The 19,532-nt window shown below is 38.3% G+C and overlaps 3 protein-coding genes across 8 annotated transcripts in view; 1 reads left to right on the top strand and 2 right to left on the bottom strand.

The window, feature by feature from the left end:
• usp32 (ubiquitin specific peptidase 32) overlaps nt 1-5,875 on the bottom strand; it is a 47,929-nt gene extending 42,054 nt beyond the window's left edge. For all 3 annotated transcript variants that reach the window (XM_026282295.1, XM_026282297.1, XM_026282296.1), the window contains exon 1: nt 5,663-5,875. In XM_026282295.1, the coding sequence (XP_026138080.1) occupies nt 5,663-5,720 (58 nt within the window). In that variant the 5' untranslated portion in view covers nt 5,721-5,875. The remainder of the gene's footprint in view (nt 1-5,662) is intronic.
• Nucleotides 5,876-6,845: 970 nt separating this feature from the next.
• LOC113115049 (uncharacterized) lies at nt 6,846-9,644 on the top strand. Of its 4 annotated transcripts, none has more exons than XM_026282292.1 (7): nt 6,846-6,931; nt 7,042-7,133; nt 7,307-7,402; nt 8,135-8,247; nt 8,338-8,461; nt 8,679-8,851; nt 8,946-9,644. In XM_026282292.1, exons 2-7 carry the CDS (start codon nt 7,094-7,096, stop codon nt 9,006-9,008), a joined length of 609 nt encoding a protein of 202 aa, XP_026138077.1. In that variant the 5' UTR covers nt 6,846-6,931; nt 7,042-7,093; the 3' UTR covers nt 9,009-9,644. The 4 variants fall into 4 exon arrangements, with proteins under 4 accessions (XP_026138077.1, XP_026138076.1, XP_026138079.1 ...); XM_026282293.1 differs by having other exon boundaries at nt 6,896-6,931; nt 7,045-7,133; XM_026282291.1 differs by having other exon boundaries at nt 6,861-7,133.
• A 278-nt stretch (nt 9,645-9,922) lies between these two features.
• appbp2 (amyloid beta precursor protein (cytoplasmic tail) binding protein 2) lies at nt 9,923-19,294 on the bottom strand. Its single transcript, XM_026282290.1, has 13 exons — nt 18,912-19,294; nt 17,565-17,653; nt 17,102-17,253; nt 16,906-17,029; nt 16,648-16,816; nt 16,488-16,577; nt 16,337-16,404; nt 16,126-16,231; nt 15,908-16,032; nt 14,991-15,076; nt 14,610-14,800; nt 14,269-14,434; nt 9,923-13,367 (listed from the first exon to the last, which is right to left on the bottom strand). Exons 1-13 carry the CDS (start codon nt 19,047-19,049, stop codon nt 13,105-13,107), a joined length of 1,767 nt encoding a protein of 588 aa, XP_026138075.1. The 5' UTR covers nt 19,050-19,294; the 3' UTR covers nt 9,923-13,104.
• Between the last annotated feature and the right edge of the window lie 238 nt (nt 19,295-19,532).

Raw genomic sequence — 19,532 nt, 5'->3', positions numbered from 1 at the left:
TTTTTTTTTTTTTACTATTTGGCATCTTTCATGGATTTAGTAATGTTATTGGTCTCAATATAAACTACTTTCAGCCAAGTAATCAGTCTTGCTAATATATCACTTCACCACTATGCAGAGAATGTTCTCAATAGTCACAGTCTTCACAATACCAGGAAGAAAAGGGTATGTTGTGCAGTGAAGATATGACGACAGGAAACACACTGCATATTCTTGGCCGTAACATGGGGTGAACCATAAAATACTGCCTGAGAAAACACTTTAGAGCTCTGAGGGTAATAAAAATTCCTCAAAACTAAAAGAAGGTTGGTTTTCTTATGAAGCAGGAGAAAGCCTTTAATCCCCAAATGACATTCATTCTCCAAGGCCACATTCTATAGAGAAAGACACTCTGCTAAGAGCAAAAGGTGAGGCTGACCATGCGATGCGATACAGAATGCACAGACATGTCTATGAAATAGGCAGATGCATCTGAGATGTCGACAGGTCAGCAGATGCGAACAAATATTTCTCTGCAGGCTCTCCACAGGCATTTTAATAGACCTGGAGGCCGTGTGTTTATTATGTATAATGTTCTGTAGGAGAAAAGCATCAGATGAGGCGAACAACATCCCAAATTCACAAACACAATCATGGTACCAGATGTCCCACTGACAAGTCGATGACATTGTCAATGCTTAATGTGGCAGATATTTTCTGTGCATGTGCACAGAGAACCTGACCAGTTTTTTAAGTCATTAAGAGACAATTAAGCCAATTCTATTAAGCAATTCTCAAATTACTCTCTCCAAAGGTGCCAAAATAATATCTGCAAACCATGGGATGGTTTCCCTTGGGAGACAACAGTGCAGCTAATTAAAACATGCATGAAGGAGATGAAACACTGGAATCGTTAACTAAACTTCCAGAATAATTATAAAATCATCATTTTTTTATTCAAAATCATAAATAAAATAGAATAAAATAAAATAAACGCATGTAAAGTGAAGTCTGTGGTTGGTGGAAAAAATTGATCACTGATAGATTGAAATACACAAGGGCTAGTTCAAGTTTTCCTTTTTATGAGCAACAGTACTTATAGTGAGACAAAGTAACCTATATCCTCTGATTCACGAACTCAATTATTCTCCAATAACACTGTCAACCTTTACTATATACTTGACTGAATTAGTGTTTATTTAAACTTGCCTTGAAAATATTACTCAAAAAGAAAACAAACAGTCTAACATGGAGGAACACATTCAATGGCATTAATGTTAACGTTATGAAAAAGAAAGAAGGAAATGCAAATATCGTCTTGCTCTGGGGAATTCAGTGACAGCTCTACTCTTTGAAATAGCACAGCAACAGACTGCTAAAGCATTCACAGCCTCTTTGATTTTCCTTTTCTTGGTCCACTCAGAGCGCTTCCCCTCAGAGGAGAGACAGCTAGATCCATAATGCTCGCAGTTACTGATGGAAGCCTGCAGAATACACTGTATCCTACAGTAAAACTCATTTCAGTGCGCTACTACTCAGAAACATGACCTACTTTGAGTTCCCAGTAAGCTGCTCCAATGTAGGTCTGTAGGTGGTGGCAACCTTACATTCGAGACAGAGGACTCAGAGGATGGCCTGAGTGCAAAAGAGATGCCTGACGCTTATAGGTAAGTATCATAAATAAACATGAATTCCTGAGGACGAGACTTAATTATCTCAGATGGATTCGATGGCCTGGAATCTCAGAGGAGCCTCTCTCAGTCAAGCTGACAGGGGAATGCCTGCATGGGCTCACCGTACGCCTGGGAGCTACAGACGACAGGGCTGAGATACTAGAAACTCCTTTATAATACAAAACGGTATTGAATGTTCAATCTGGGAGGAAAGACACTGAAAACTTTTGAGGATGAGCATTGGAGTGATACCCTCACATTAGATTCAAATGAACCGGAGTACATTATGTTTGCAAACCTTTTCAAGAATGACACAGTAGGAATACTAACAAATTAAGGCAAGATGTCTTTTTGATCATGACATGTAAGCTATTTGTGTATTTATGTCTTTTAAGGGGGTCATATGATGCGATTCCAAGTTTTCCTTTCTCTTTGGAGTGTTACAAGCTGATTGTGCATAGATGAGATCTCTGAAGTTGCCAAGAATAAAGTCTCAGAAACAAAGAGATATTCTTTATCAAAGTTAAGACTCTGCCACGCCCCCTAAAATGGCTCGTTCTAACACGACTCCACATGTCTATGTCACGATGTGGGAATATTTGTGTAATGCCACCCAAATGTTCATGCAAAGGCGGCGTCGTTTCAGTAACCGCAGTTAGTGTTGAAGCAGTCAGGGTGATGCTGTGTGTATCTATCATACAGTAATAGCGAGCTGATTTGGGCTGATTTGCACTCAAACAGATGGTAATCATGCAGATACATTCACAGTCAACATAAAACACACTCTTACATATATAAAAACTGTTGAAAAAAAAAAGGAACAATAAAAAGGGCGATCGCTATAAGTTTCGCCTCCATCAGCTGACAGGTGCGTCAGAGCGTCACGAGGGACCGCCAAAATTCAAATAAACTATATTTCGCCTATCTTTCATTCATTCTTTTTTCCGGTGGATCACCTCATTCTGTTTGTGACCCTGTAAACTGCAAAACTATGCCGTTACTACCAAGACGCAGTTTCCAACCGTGAGTTATTCCATAAGGGACGCAAACAGTTCTGTTGCTGAAGAACCGAAACGTAAACAAAGGAATTATGATCCATATTACAACATTATTGTTTCGTTAGACTAAACGTGCTTCATGAGATGTCGTTCAGTGGACCCTTACCTTTCTAACTAAACAGGGATTTACAGCTGTGGATGTGTTTATGACTCGTTATTACGACGGATCTGGTATGTCCAGCGTTTTCATTGCTCATGTTTTTATGTATACTGCTTACACAAATGTAGCAATTACAGTCTTTATAATCTTTCCATTGAAAAACAGCGATCTGTTGTCGATGCTTGAGGCTTAGATCTTTATAATGATACATAGATTGTCAAGATGAAATTTGTCCCGTTTCATTTAATTGATTCATAAACACTGACGTGCAAGTTGAAAGGCGTTCCGGACGAGGGCATCTTTGTGCTGGCTAACAGGTTAACTGTCTTTTCATTTATTTTGAAAGATGAAGCTCATGATTATGGAAAGGGGCATACATTTCCGATGAGTGCTTGCGGTGTTTGGCCAATCACAATGCAAAAAAATATACTATTATAAAGGTCAGGTAATCTAATGGAGCCCTCGCTATCATTTAAATCATTTACAATACATGATAAACAATGATGGATTTGAGGAAAACTAGTACATGATCGAGAACTAGCCGTTAATAAAGAAAACAACAAAATGCTGACGTGAATGCCATTCCTCCTTAACACTATGTTATTGTGACGAAGTGATGTCAGCAACATTGGCTGTTGGGCAGCATGGCACAAAAAAGCTCCAATAAATGTGCCACCACAGTGTGTGTGCAGCTGGAACAATTAGAGTAATTCTACCTCTACTAACAGGCTCAGGGCCAGCTAACTCTCTCTCCCCACCAACACACTCGTGCACACATCAAGGTGCACACACACAGTGCTGTACGATAATAATCACACTGTTTTAACCCTTCAACACTCTCAGGTGACTCACAAGACACCCTATTTAGCTTGTGAAACACTATATCAGCAATTATGTCAACAAGAGGCACAAAGCAAAAGAAATTCCTTTGTAGCTGTAATAGGTTTGGCCAGAATGTAAATCCTGGCCTATGGTTTCCTGGTAAGAGAAACAAAGATGCAAATAACGCCTGTGCAAAGCAAAAGCTAAATTCTGCTTATTCATCAAGGTGTGGAAAGATAAGCATTGCTGACGCACTTGATCTCAGGTGCCAGTATCTGCTCACAACACCCCTATCACTACACATAAACACAGTAGCATGTTAGCATCAGACTATACTGACATTCAGATCTTAGTTTCAGAAATCTAAATTGGATCATAAATACACAGAAACCTGAAACCAAACTTGTGGTCAGGTCACTGGAGCAGTCAGTTACACCTGTTATTGTGACTGCCAGAAAAATACTAGAGTATACTGACATAAAAAATGCATATGCAGCCTAGGAATGTGATGCTCAAAATATACCCCCACCACTTGCACAATCTTAAACAGAAACCAGACGTACTGCCTTGGTATTAAGTAAACAAATCCAATGTAATGTTTATGCCATGTCAGTGATGAATTTACACGCTATACTGCAATTTTAACATGGGTTTTTCATGGGCTAATATTGGGTTTATTCTTAATAATATAGTCATGTATTAAACAACTCATACAGAGTAACTTTCAAACCAAGTATCTTTCTGATGGTCAATGTGGCAAATCTGTATTTACAATTCATGCCTCTTGACTAAATATCACTGATAAAAAGTTGCCAATAAACAGTAAAGATGGCTGGACCTTAAGGTGTCAATAAATTCAAATATTGTCTTAAATGAAATGTGATGGTGGTAACCACCGGATACAGTTAAGGGTTCTTTTTAATATTAAGATTCAATAACAAACTCTCAAATATATCCTTGCTTCCCGCCTTAAATGCACAAAGAAATTCTGACATCATTTACTGACCCTAAACTATACAAAACCTGTATGACTTTCTTCTGTGTAACATAAAAGAAGATATTCTGAAGAATGTTGACAATTTTGATTCCTCACTGACTTCCACAATATTGCCATTTCTCTAAATATCTTCTTTTATGTTTCACTGAAGTAAGTAAGTCAGGTTTGGAATAAAATTAGGGTTAGTAAACGATTACTTTTTCATTTTTGGGTAAATATCCCTTTAAATATTTGTTTACATCCTTGGTTGTGGGGTCATCCACCTGTCATTAATTTGTCAGCAGGCCTTTATTAAAATCTTCACTTAACTCAAGACTTAAATGATTTCTCAATTACTTCTTAAATGATTCTTGAAGAGCATCCACTTCCCTCTGAAAGTGAAAATGACCCTTAAATAACACCGAACGTCCTAATAATAACCAAAGGTACAGGAGTGGGAATACACTGGTCAGTAGCGAGTGCAAAATTCAGATTTCAGTGTGTCAGGACAAGCACTTCCACTCTCTTCTTAAGAAGAGTGAGCTGATAAAATGCGATAGGTTACATGATAAATAAGAACAGGGTGTTGAGAAATGTTGACAGATTAGTGAAAGCTGTTTGTCAGTATGATCGCTCCTGAACTGCCCAGATTAGTTACACTTCCAGTCGGCTCCTAGTTAGACACTTGCTGTGTGTCAAAACCAAGTGTGATGTGCACTGTCAAACGAATTGGGGCCTCTTATGAACGCGAATATGATGCAGAAGAATCTACGTTAAGTAGACAGCTAACTAGGTTTTGGGACGCAGTCACTGACAGCAACATTACACCATTAACACAAAGACAAGTCAAAACAGCCCCACCTTCGTCCCCACAAGCCCCTTTACACCCCCTATTTCACATAACAGCTCTGTGAAACGACAGGTTAAGGCGTTTTAGCTCGCAGAAAGAGTTAAAATGTAGGCTTAAGTAGCTGGCTAACGCTGCTAACGCTAGCTTAGCGCTGCCGCGTAACTGACTGACCGCCGTTAATCGCTGAAGCTCAAAACCTCTTACCTCTTTTAACGGCCTCGTCATACGAAAGGAAGCCTATCCGTGACTCCTTGGCGCCCATGGTACCCTCATTTCATGGCAACGGCAGAAATGCGCAGAGTGTGACCGGTGCTTGTTGTCTTGTTTTCCGTTGTTTTGTTTTTTCTCTTTTTCAGTATGGTGTTCCTATCAAGTCAAGCGCTAGAGTTTAGGGTTATCAACGAGTGACGCGTCTAAACGCCGACGCCTCCATACTCGATCACGTGAGTTTTGTCCAATCAGAGCAAAGGGGGCGTATTAGCGTCAGATTTGCGCAAGAAACGCAGCACCGACGCCTTTGCGCCCTGAGGTTGCTGATGTGCCGTTGACTTTAATTTCCGTTCTTGATATTAGATTTTTAGATATTGGCTGTGAGGAGCCAGTTTAACCAATTTGCACCGTGTTGCATCAGAAAAACAACACCACTCCTTTACTTTCCAAGGACATTGTGTATATGGGAATAAAATGGTTAATAATGAAATTATGACTTTCATCATTCTTTTTTTTTTTTTAATCTGGGAAGCCTTCAGCTATTTCTATTAATTTTATCACCCACCGAAATATAATTAAAATGTGATATTAAGTGTTTAAAAACATTTGGGGTCAAATAGTTTATTTTTAGGTTTTAAAATTGCTTAAAAATGTTATCTAGAATCTTATTGCAAGTAAATTCCTTTTTCGTAACGTTTAGCGTTATTGTAGCCTAGTATTGGGCTATTTACTATTCTTTTCCTTCCGTGTGTGTGTGAGTGTGTGTGTGTGTGTGTTTTACAATGCTATATAGTTGAACCTATATTTGATATTTTCATATAATTCTAGTATAAGGTTTCGTAATTTTGTTTTGTGCTTTTGTCATTTTTATTAGTTCTTAAGTTTCTTACTTTAAAATTTACATTTAATCATATAGCAGACGCTTTTATTTCAGTTAACGAAAACGTTAAAATCAACAACAATCAATAACAACACAGGTTTGGTCTTTTACATTTTTTAGGAATGTGTTATCTATACATAATCAGTTCTGGCAAGTAATTAATGCAAATATACCCTTCTGTACACGTACACATTTGGTGCCAACCTTTCATTAATCTTAATTAAGCTTCAAAAATACATACAATCTCTCAGACTCTTATCTTTTAGCGCCCTCCCATGGCCTCTAGCGTCTGTGCAGCACGAATGACGCTTATAAAGCTTGTCATAAAGCCGGAAGAGAGTCTGTTTATCTGCCCTGACATAAATGTGACACCTAAAGAAGAGGTGAACTCTTTTGCAGCGAAATAAATGTTTATGATCATAAAGACATTTTAATTAGGTACTACTGCTCATATGAAGTCATTTAAATAAGATAGGTGTTGTTTCCGACACAGAAGACGTTGACACGCGGCGGCTGCAGAAGCAGCAGAGAGGAGCACCTGTGATATGGGGGTTCATGTCTTTCTCTATGTACCCAATATAATTGGTGAGTCAGAGTAATCATTATATGTCATTCGTGTATTTGTTGCAGTAGAAAAATTCGTTCTAAAGAATCACAAATATTCGAACACTCCAACTACATTTACGACACAGCCTATATTTAATGCACTCTATATATAGTATTTTGCTAATTCTAAGGTAAAATGTTTGTTTTTATAGGTTATATCCGGATTCTTCTTGTTCTCACTGCCTGGATTCTGTATAGTGACCCAGGGAGTTTTGTGCCCTTGTATGTGTTATCAATTATATTGGATGGTAGGTAATTAATTACATGAAAGCTAGGGAAATTATAAATACATGCACTCTTAAAAAAAATAACGGTTCTTTATTAGCATATAGATTTATGAGGAACCTTTAACATCCATGGAACCTTTGCATTGCACAAAAGATTATATTATTAATCAAAGGTTCTTCACAATAATAAATAAATAAGTTACAAATAAAACTGTTCACTGAAAGGTTCTTTGAGGAATCCAAAATAGATCTTCTATGGCATCGCTTTGAAAACCCCCTTTTGGAACCTTTATCTTTAAATCGGATATTATTACACTATTATTATGCTATAATATTATACTATAATATCAGCAAGGACAAAGGCTGCTTAAAAGGGACCAGAAACACTAGGGAGTTTTAGTAAACTTCCAGGAGGGCCATAAAACGTCTTAAAAATCATTAAGAATAAATTACATAATATCTATAATGAAATATTACACAGTAATAAATAATATAAGTAACTTAAATTAATCATTGTTATTCTTGTAGTTTTGTTTATTTATCCTTTTAGTTCTATTTTTTACTCTCTTCTCTCTTCTTTTACTCCTTACTTATTATTTACATAATATATTCTGCTAAAAATATGCAGGTGCAGAATGTAACATGCATCATAGTTTTTGACACAACGTTTTACTTTTTCACTTATTAGTTTAAGTATATTTAAAGAATGTTGGAAACCACATTTTTTGATTTATTATTTGATCTTTGTGCCAGGGGTGGATGGCTGGGCGGCCCGTCGGCTGCAGCAGACCTCCAGGTTCGGAGCGTGGCTGGATGTGGTCATTGACAATGTAGGACGTGGCATGCTCTGGAACATGCTTTATGATGTACGTTCAGACAGCAGAGGTATGTACAGTATGTTTGTCATGGACATATTCCTATTAGTTTGAAAGACTTTGCTTCCTGTGCTTGTGAAGTGGGGCTGGCTGGTGTCTTCAGTGGAGTGGTGTGTATTTGTGTGCAACCACAATGCCAGAGGTGCCCAATGGAAGAACTCGTTCACAGAGAGCCCGGTTTGGGTCCAGGCAGTGATGGCAAAAGGTATAGCAACAAGTAATTTTTTTCTTTTGAAACTGTAAAATGTTTGAAAGCACATATGTATGTTTTTTCACATTGCACTGAACTCCATTGTCATTCTAAACCCCACTTTTAGAGGAATGTTTCACAGCTGTAATTTATAAACCCCATTTACCTTGGGTTAAGAACGACCCATTTTAATTGTGAAAAGCCCTGAAGAATGCCGTTATTCTTGTTGCAGGCTTCAAGACACCTTTGGGCATCCTGACAATAGCAGGGCTTCATGTTTTACCGGTGTGGCTGTATGGCTACCAGTATGAGGTGCTGTCGCAGACTCTCTTTGCCCCAGACTGGCTACAGATTCTGGGGATTCTGGTGCTGACGGCAGGACGCTTACTGGGCTTTGCAGTTGAAGTGAGGAGCATGTTTACTCAGCATTATTAATGTGCTTTTACTGTAATAATTAAGGCATTTATGTGTAAATACTACTATTAATGTCATTTTGCAGATGTGGTGCATCGTAACCCATTTGAGGTTTTTACTGGATGAAGAGGAAGAAAAGAAGAACTAGGGATCTCTAAAGGCTTATTTAGGATGTAGTAAGGGTTTCAGACTGAAAATCATATTTTATGAGGCTTCTGGTCTAATAAGCAGCTGAAAAAAAAAACTATCTGTGTTACTGAGCTTATTGAATGTAATTTATGGAAAAGAAAAACCAGTTTACCAGGGAGTAATGTGGCAGGGATTTATTTATATTTTCTTGAAAACCCTTAAAAAAGATTCCTTTCCATAGCACTGCATTAAAGGACTCTGGCTATATATATGCTAAGAGTCTTTAAATGCTGTTTTTAGGAAAGGAGGCTTTTTGCACTGTAACTGTTACATTGTTTTTTAGATTTTCTTGATGCAAAAACTGCACTTCATGTATTTATTGTTTAGGACTTTATTGTTTCTGCAGTTCAAACAGCAATGTATGGCACTAGTAACAGTTAAATCATGAGTCTGATTCTCAGGAAATGCATGAACTGATAAAATGTGCCTAGAAATAAGCATATGGTAAATGCAAAACTGTAAAAATAATCAACAGCTGAGTGAATAAAAGGTATTAATTTGAAATATATTTCTTTTGTAGGATTGTCTTTACTGTCACTTTTCATAAAGCATCCTTGCTGAATAAAAATTACTTTCTTAAAATAAAAACCGAACAGTAGTGTATATAAATTACATTAATAATCTTTCAAGGACAGATACAGTAATTTGGGATTTAAAAAAAGGAAATATCTGGTCATTAATTATGACTATAGTGACAAAAGTGAGTAAATATCTTCCAGACGTACACATGTTGAGTACAGTCTTTTATTCTTAATTTTTTTGTTTAGTCACCAATCCATCCAAAAGAGTGGTTTTTGTAGGATCCCGTTGCAGTCATACAACTCATAGACTCAACATATCACACTGGCTTCAGGAACAGGTCAGGAATAATCATTTAAAGGCAAAAAATAAAGCAACTTTAATACTTCAGAAGCAGTATTGCTCATTATAGTCTATTAGACAGCTCTATGTTGTTTTTTTGTGTTAGAAGTAGTTACAGATTTTCACAATAGTGGATACAAATGAGTTTAATAATGATTTGGTGGTTACAGATGTACAGTGTACAGAAGACTCTACTGAGGGTGCGTTACATAAAGCCAATGACTGAAGAGTGTCCAAGCAGAGGCTCACTGTGGCACAGGTTACTCACACTTCCAGGGTAACAGTCAGTTTCAATGTTAAATACACCATTTTCCTCTGAGTCACTGGATTTGATCAAAAACTCTTCTCTTCTCCAATGAATATAGACAATAAAAGAAGGTCCTAAGAGATCACGTCCACTCATAGGTTGTTAGTTCAAGGATCGCCATCGTCCATCTGAAACAGCACTTTGGCTAAATCACGTCTGAGGACTTCATAAAGATAACTAGCATATAAAAGGCCCCAAATGCATCAGTTATCAACCTTTAATTACATTCTCCAACTCTCTGAGGGCAGATTTCAAAGAAAAGTTGAAGTGACGGGATTGCTTTTATTGTCAGAGGATGCTATTTATTAATTTCTGTGATCAGTTTAACACTTTTTTTCTCTCTCTTATTTCATGGGACATTTATTAACTGCTCAGTGTAAATTTTAATTTTCTGTCACTATGGAGCTCACCACTGGGACAATAACCACTTGTAGCTATGCATCTACATCTATATACATTTACTTAAACATGCAAAAATAGAGAATGTTTGACCCAGAAGCACCTTTGATTTTTGGGGGGGAACTGTGGCCTGTTCAGATGGAGAAGCGGTTTGGATTTGATCAACGGTGATCAACCATCTCTCGAACCATGAAATACCACTTCGAGGTTGATAGATAAGCCCTTGAATCCACATTCAGAAGGAAGCAATCCGAGCTACATTAAAAATTCATTCAGCATCCACCAAGCTCACTTGTTTCCCGTGTGCATTATTTTCACATTTGATGTTCATATTCCTAAACTCATCATCTGGTATGGGAACCATTTACAGCACACAGTCAATGGAAATGCACTTACAAAGTTTGCAAGATCACAGTTTATTTGTTAGAATATTCCATCTCTCTAACCAAGGCAAATTCCTGTCCTTACCTTGCTGCCTCAAGTCTGGTATATTAAAGGAATAGTCCACCCAATAATGAATATTCTATCATTTACTCAAGCTCATGTCTTTCCAAACCTGTATGACTTTCACTCTTCTGTGAAACATAAAATAAATATTTACAGTTCCCATTTACTTTTGTCCATACGGTGGAAGTCAATGGAAATCAAAACGGTTCAGTTATCAACATTCTTCAAAATATCTAAGTTCCACAGCACAAAAAAAAAATGCATACAGGTTTGGAATGACATGAGGCTGAGCAAATTATGACAGAAATGTAATTTTAGGTGGACTTTCTTTTTTTAAGACCACCTTATTCTTCACTATGAAACCTCAAACATAACAATAAAGGGATTTGTAGGGAGTCACAATGCGCGAATCTACTGCTCTGTTTACTGGGCTTAAGGTGTTTGAAAAGCTGCAGGTGGAGGTTTCGTTCAAAGCAAGCTACTCAAAAAGAAACAGCTGACAAAGCAGATCCCAGCCAGCTGAGAGTCCTTTAAGACTAAGGCTGGGACTTCAGCTCGATCTGGGGTCCTGGTGCTGCTGGCTAGGAGCTAAAATGTGCTGAGACACTAAAAGCACATTCTACATGACTGGACCGCAGCAAGGCTTTGTTTCAGCAAGGAGTTCACCATGAAGGTGTGACAAATGGATGCCAATTTAATCTGAATGGTCCTCATTCAAACGTAAAACGCTCTTCCTGTCAACGTGGTTGGGAGTCTGTGTGTTTTGGATATGGATCGAGAGTGGAGCGGCAGTGGAATGAGTCAGACTGATTGGATTTGGAGTGGTACAGGTGCATTCAGTAAATATTGCACAGCTGCTACACAATGGTGCGCGGATTCACACCCCTGTGCACTGTACCACAGGTTCCCTAGCAGGGGAGCCTTCTCACAATGACAGGTGCTGTGCTCAGCCCTTTTCTCTGTGTGTCCAGTCAGCTGGCAGTGGGCCAGGGGTGTTAATCTACGCCGCCCGGGGCCCAGCTCTGAAAGGAAAACAACAACGACCTGGGAAACCTGGTCTCGAAACAATCACTACTTCAGCTTATATCATGTGTGTGTACTTGTGTGTGTGTGCGTGAATAAGGCTCCGCTGTGACAGAAAGCCAGCTTTGTGAACTCATCCTCCCACTTGGTTTAGTTAATATTATGGCAATTAGCTATGGTCGCACATGTATTATTATTATTATTATGAAAAGAAATTATTTTGGCTCATCCATTTGCAACGTTACACCTACAAGTTGTAGCATACCTTGCATATAAATTATTGGCAGTTTAAAATAAGCTATGTCAGTACTAAGGGAATACAAAACCAGAAGAGAAAGTTAAAACCAGGTATCTAGAGCAATCATAAACTCACTGGTCCGTAAACTCCACACGTGACATGAATTCTTAATAATAATTAAAAAAAAGCAAAAATAAACATAATGGTCCATAATGTAACATGGCTGGTCTCATTTTCCAGAGAGCACACAAGTAATCCTCAAATGCAAAGCTTTGCATCACATGAAGTCAAGCTCTAATCCTTGTGTTAATGGGGACACGGATGGTCCTTCACTCGGTTATATGAACGATTTCAACAACTGCCTCCACAAACCGGCAATGTGGCGATAAACAGAATATTCCTGTAGTGTGGAGCGACTCTCCTTCAGATACAAAATAAAATGTAAAAAAAAGAATAGAGAGTGTGGAAGTTTTCCGTCTTTGTCGGACTGCGCTGTTTTTTTTTTTTTTATTCAAGAAATGGTCGGGTTCGTCAAAGGAGAGTGAATGAATTCGACGAATGGTTGCTTTTCCATCATGAGTGTTATCATGGTCGCAAAGATGTCATGGTTTTTCTCCCATTTTAAGGAAACGGCCTTGGGGAGTTGCTGGTACAAGTGAATTATTGTAAGTTAATAATCACACTCCCTGCCCGCCTGGACTACTTGTGAATAACTGGGTGTGAGGGTGTGAAATGGAGGTGGGTGTGCACATCTAGGTTTTTATGTGGGCTTCCAGGCCGTTAGCCCAAGCAGGGACGCCCGGCTCCGTGGCTCTGGGAAAGCAGGAAAGACTGGACCACCTGGTCTGTGGCCTGGGGGCTCGTGTTGACGTCCTCCAGCGCATCGGCTACTGCAAACTGCCTGTCTCTTAAACGGTTCCAGTTGGACAGAATATTGTGGTATTCAAAGACCTTCTCGTAGTTTCCAACCGAGTTGTACAGTTTTATCAGGCCTCTGTAGTCATATTCCAGTCCACTGTAACCCTCCCCGAACAGTTTCTTGCCTGAAGGAAACAACAGACGTGTGGTTATTATGTTTAGGTTAAGAACATGATTTTACATGTGAAGATAAAGCACAAGCATTACTGCTCCAAAGTTTTAGGTTAGTAAAAATATATTACTGTTTACACTAAAATATTAAGCAGCACAACACGGACAATAATAAGAAAGGTTTGTTGAGCAGATCAAATCAGCATATTAGAATGATTTCTGAAGGATCATGTGACACTGCAGACTGGAGTAATGATGCTATGATGGCTTTGCAATCACAGAAAAAAAACAACATTTTAAAATATACACACATAGAAAATAGATATTTACAATTTTTTTTATAAGTTATCTCAATATTACTATATATTTGAACATATAAATGCAGCCTTTACGAGCATAAAATCATATTTAACAGTACAATAAATGATCCAAAATTAGGAATGCAAGATTATGAAATTGTGGCAAATACAGATTCATAATTATTTTCTTGAAAAATGGCAGGTATTACAATTCACTATTATTTAAAACAAACCATTTTAAATTTTAAAAGTGTATTTAGGCATTACAACATACATGATTATTCATTTATTCCAGTTTTGAATAGTGTTTAACTATAAACATTAATTAAAATATAAAAATTAACTGAAATTATAAATTACAATTGTAAAAAAAAAAGAGAAAAGAAACTGTTAATGTTTTCAAAAAGCTGTTTTCAATTTAAGCATTAGATGACAGCAAAGATAAATGTAATGTAAAAACTGTGGAAATGAGCATTCCAATTCAATTTTTGTCTGTATTATACATTCAATATTAAGTTATATTAATCATTTACAAAAAGAAAAAAGGTCAGTAACTGATGGGACAGATATCATGCACTCCCACCCAAAATGTGTTCATGACAAACGTAGCCCTCACCAATAGCGATGGAACGCAAGTAAAGACGCTCTGCATCATCATACTGATTCATGTCGTAGTTGTAGAGCGAGGCCAAGTGTCCCACTGACAGAGCCACCTCATAGTCCTCCTGTCCCAACAGTTGCTCCTTGATCTGAATGGCCTTGATGTGCATCTCCTCTGCCTCCTGCATTACAAATCACAACATGGAAGGTTCAGTCAGCCCAAGAGCGACCTCAGAAGCACTCTAAGCTGAGTTTAGCTTACACAACAGAAAACAAAAACACACAATGATCAACGCCTGCACAATGATCCATTATTACTTATACTACGGGTTTAAATAAGGACTGATTAATAAACACCTTGAATTTGCGCATGGATTGATAGAGGCGGCCCAGGTTCCCGTAGTGTTTTGCCGTCTGAACGTTGAACTCTCCGAAAGCTTTTTTGGCCAACTGCAGGGAGGAGAGGTGCAGATCATGAGCCTCCTGTAGGAGGCGTTCCTCGGTTTCTTTGTTATGGCAATCAATGGCGATCTCCTCCAGGATTAGGGCTTGAGATGGAAGAGCAGATATACAAATTAGCTTGACGTAATGTGATTTAAAAAGAAATAAATAAAACTGGATGATGAGTGAAAAGATTATACTACTTTGAACTGTCAAGGGCCATCTTAATTTTGTCATTCTAGTAACACAGCTGTGAATGAGAAGAGTTATGAAAGCTTTTCAAAGTGCTAGTCTCACCTTTCACCCTCTTGGATGAGGCCAGCAGCAGATGGTCTTCAGGGAGAATGTGAGTTATGATGTCTATGGCACGTTCTGCGTGGAATCTAAAAGCAAAATTCAAAAGTGTGAAATGGGTTCATGTTATTCGATAAACACTTCCATGAAAAAAAAAAGAAACACAGAGGACAAAACAGTTCTACAAAAACATCTTAATTGTGTTAAAGTTTAGGGCAACTACTGGTCATCTGTGTCATGGATTTCATAAACACTCAAGGGACATATAAAATGGTATAAAAGTTCATATGGGATTAGTTGCAACCAAAATACTGTTTTGTCTGGGTATGAATAGAGCAATGTGTTAGCGTGCTTTTGAAGAAGTGAGTCACAACACCAATTCAATTATTCATATTTTCATGCTGATCTAATAAGGATGTTTGTCTTCTTAAAAAAAAAAACAGCAATGCTATTTTGCCTCTAACCTATTACGTAGTCTTTAGTGTTGCCTAACGAATTCTGTTTTTGCAGCTAAGAGTCCCACAAAAGTATTATTTATTTTGTAGTAATATTTAAAATGACATATTTATATGTGTCATTACTTAAAAAAAAAATACACTTTAACTACTTAGTCACATGAACCACCAGTTAATAATGATACTGATGTTATCGGTTTGACACACATTCAGTTTGAATGATTCAAACGGATAACAATTGAGATTTTTTTTATGATTCTTTAAAAGAGCCAGCTAATGAGAGTCAATCTGTCCATCAGTCATCTGCAATAGATTTGCTCTAAATCTAGAGTGCAAGAATGGTGCACAAAACCCTTGCACTGTCCATATACCCACCAGACATGCGATTATGGTTTAAAATTATATAAAACAATTCTTTCTCTGAACATGTAACTAATGTGCCCAGGACGGGATTGAGATACTCACAGTGCATTGTCGAATTTACCCGAGCTGTACTGATGGACGTAGGACGAATACGCCAGGTCCTCATGTGCAGTTGCAACATGAATATTCTTCCCTCCAAACACTGACTGCCGAATATCTAGTGCAGTCTGAAGGTAGAACACATCAATAACAAGTACATCAAAAATAATCTTTCAAAGAATGAGAAAATCCTTTATTTTTACTACTTTTTTTTGGCTCACCTGGTAAATGGCCACTGACTGACAGATATTATCCACATTTAATAGATAAAATCCATAATCTAGTAGTGTATCGGAGTATTTCGGGTGCTTGTGCCCAAAATGTTCCCTGAAAACAAAATGTGGAAAGACAGAGGCATTTCATTGCTGCCAAACAGAACAAAATTTCAACACCACACATGCTTAAAAAAGAACTACGCTTGACAGTGCTCACCGCGCCAAGAAGACGGCATGTTTTATCAGTTGTTCAGCTTTCCTGAACTCCCGCTTAACAACACATGCCTGCAGGGATCGATATTCATTATTTCATGGAAAAGAAGTTCACATATATTTAAAAAAAACTCAAATATCTAACAATCGCTGACCTTAGAGGCTTGTCTGAGAACATCAACTACTACTTTCACAGGTAAGCCAACGGTGATCTCCCTCATAGCCTCTATACACCACCTATAAGCCTGAAACACATTAAGCTGTAGAGCAGCCATTCTTCAAACAGACCTCTGGGATATTTGCAATGGGACTTACCTCATCATAGTGGCTTTTGGCAAAGAGCAGGGCACACAGTTCTCCATACAGGGCAGCCTTATTAGCCTGATGGCCGTGTTTGGCTAGTTTGTCCATGTAAGACTGGGCCAGTTTGAAAGTTTCTTCTCCCAGGTGGTATTTGCAGTTGCCATTACGCACATGGAGCAACCTGGCACACAAATTCCACATTAATAAGATACTAATTCAATTTACTCCCCCTTTAGAGCTAGAAGAGACTCAAGCAGACCATTCACTCACCTCACACAACACTCCACCGCACGATACCAGTGAAGAACCTCATCGTGTAACGTGCACAGCTGGAGGCAAGACAGGAAGACTTTCTCTGCATCTCCGTACCAGCCGGCATCTGATAAAAAGCCACCTGATATCCAAGCAAAGTATTATTGCAACAGCTTGTTATTACGAGCTGAGAAAGCAGAAAAGTGAGCCATACCTAAAACAAAGCCGAACTGTATAGCTTTCTCTTTCACATGCGCGTCGGACTCTGCGATGTATGAACATCGGCGGCTGAAAGAGTTGGCCAGGACTGAAGCGACCTTTACACCGTGGTCCATCAGAGCCTGGAAGCAGTGGTGTAGGAGGTGCCTGGGAAAGAAAATATGTACTTAAGTCTTTCATAGAAGTATCAATAGGGCCTTATGAAAAAAAAAATTTCATGCATATACTGTATACAAGTTGTTTTTTAGGGTGATGGTATAGGGACTTTTCTTTAACTTCAAGCAATGTCAAATACTATAGAATTCATATTAGATTATTACTGGTGGATCAATATAGTTTTTAAATCAAAGCTAATATTTAGAAAGCAGGATGGCTCATATAATACAAATATACACAATACACTTAACATATGATACACTACTGTTAAAACATTTGTAGCAAGTAAGATTATCAAGTACCTTTTGTCAGAGGCCCTGAGGACTTTAGCGAAGACCTCCAGCTCACAGAACTCCCCTCCCAGCTGGCAGAGACGGCCTTGCTGGTAAAGCTGGAACACATGAAGAAATGTGAGACTGCTGACCCTATTGTACATGTGACACAAAGACAGTTCAAGTCTTCCCTTGGGGGTGCCAAGAACCAGAAAACCAGGAAATGTAGCCAATATGAAAACAGAATGTACAATCAGGAAGAGTTTTTGCAAGACCAATACATGTGCCAAAAACATTTTGTTTGTGATATGGCACATCTGGTATTTGGCACCAAATAGCCTGACTGTACAAAGCTTTGAAAAACATAATGCAAAGAGTAAATGGTTAAATTATCTTCTAAACAGTGTAATGTAACCCTTACTGTTTGAGACAGGGCCCCAATCTGTCCACAATAATATTCAAAAGCCCCATAACTTCAGCAGTATTACTTGATTTACAGAAAAAAGGTTTAAGAATAAGAATCTTTTTTAAATATTTGTGCACTCACAATTTCTACCCAAGATGATATTTTAGAACTTGGCATAACTAGAAAAAGTACAATATAAAGTATATTACATAAAACCAGTAGCTAACATTAACAATAATATTTGTAAAAAAATTAAAAACTATGTTTAGTTCATGTAAGCTCACGGTGCATTAAATGATCTTAAAAGATCCAACTAGATTTTTAAATAATGTATTAATAAGCTATACGTTCAAATTATCATTAAATACAATTCATATATGTTTCGGAAGTATTTTTAATTTTAGTTCATGTTAATACAAGGGACCTTATTAAGTGTTAAAAGCCTCTATTATTCTGTCTAATAAGTGTCTTAATTAATACCTTTCACAGTGGTTGGTGACAAACCATTCAAACCACATAAAAGTTTCACATGTCAGTTGTCTTATGAAGTCGTTAAAAACAGGGTTATGGTTTAAATACTCACATAACATTATAAAAACATATTAGACTGGGCTCGTACCCATAAATAAGGTTAACAGAGTAAAAGAGAGATGTCACGGTGTTATATAGTTAATTAGTCTTGACCCAGAGAGCTGTATCTCATGCAGCAGTAACGTTAGATAAGGTACATGCTAAGATAACTGGAACATAGTGTCCACTTCAACCAGCCTTCACCCAAACTGCCACAGAGAAACGAGTGGACTCTCAAAACCGAAAACCTGAACGGTTGAATCGTCTAGTAGCTCGAGCCTCTTCCTAACAAGCGCTCCACTGAGAGCTAGCTACAGTTTTTGTTAGCCAAGCTGCTAGTAAAAAGTGTCAGATGCTTTTGATGTTTGTTCCGCACTGAGTCAATTCGCTTTTCTTCTTACCTTGTAGTACACATCAAACTGTATATTTTCAGGTAGAGAGCGGATGTCACGTCGCGATCGGCCATAGTTGTCGACCACGGCCGAGATAGCGGTGTTGTACAGGGTCTCAGGGATCCATTCCAGCTCCACCGCGGCCATATTGTTTTCTTTCACTAAATCCAACCACAGCCCCCCTCTTCCACTCCTACTTTCACCTCCTTCGCTACCTGATCGAGGTAAAACTCTTTATTCTGATGCTCCTCATACACCCCCGCAGCTGGAAGCGCTTTTTGAGATCGAAACGGACTGTTATGATAGAGAACACAACCCTAAGGTTATGCTCTCATGTTTAAAGCTCATCCCCGATCGAGATGGCCCGCCCACTCTATGGCACTTTGGGGCGATGACGTAGAGCCAGAGCTCAGCTCGCAGTGAACGCGCATTTTACTGTAGTTCAGTGCAAGTCAGTCTATGGATGATACCCACCCAAATAATGTGGTATTTAGGATAACCTCGCAAAGAAGGTGTATTTTACCCCCAGAACGCGTTTTTTACCGGGACACCCCTCTAAAGAGACTGGGCTAGTTTTGGGTAGCAATTGTACGAGTTTTGTCGTGAAAACCTGGCAACTCCAATGTAACG

Source organism: Carassius auratus, chromosome 15 (assembly GCF_003368295.1).
Source record: "Carassius auratus strain Wakin chromosome 15, ASM336829v1, whole genome shotgun sequence".
Classification (NCBI taxonomy): Eukaryota; Metazoa; Chordata; class Actinopteri; order Cypriniformes; family Cyprinidae; genus Carassius; species Carassius auratus.
Note: the sequence above shows the minus strand (reverse complement) of the source record. Positions and strands in the feature narration are given on the sequence as shown.

Excerpts from the sequence above, each read along its gene's own strand:
- LOC113115049 (XM_026282292.1), top strand. The coding sequence starts at position 7,094 with ATGGGGGTTCATGTCTTTCTCTATGTACCCAATATAATTG. Across the intron at positions 7,134-7,306 it reads CTATGTACCCAATATAATTG|GTTATATCCGGATTCTTCTT; the intron begins GTGAGTCAGAGT and ends TTGTTTTTATAG. Across the intron at positions 8,852-8,945 it reads TACTGGGCTTTGCAGTTGAA|ATGTGGTGCATCGTAACCCA; the intron begins GTGAGGAGCATG and ends GTCATTTTGCAG.
- appbp2 (XM_026282290.1), bottom strand. The coding sequence starts at position 19,049 with ATGGCCGCGGTGGAGCTGGAATGGATCCCTGAGACCCTGTACAACACC. Across the intron at positions 16,817-16,905 it reads GCGGTGGAGTGTTGTGTGAG|GTTGCTCCATGTGCGTAATG; the intron begins GTGAGTGAATGG and ends TTTGTGTGCCAG. Across the intron at positions 14,435-14,609 it reads AATCCATGCGCAAATTCAAG|GAGGCAGAGGAGATGCACAT; the intron begins GTGTTTATTAAT and ends TTTGTAATGCAG.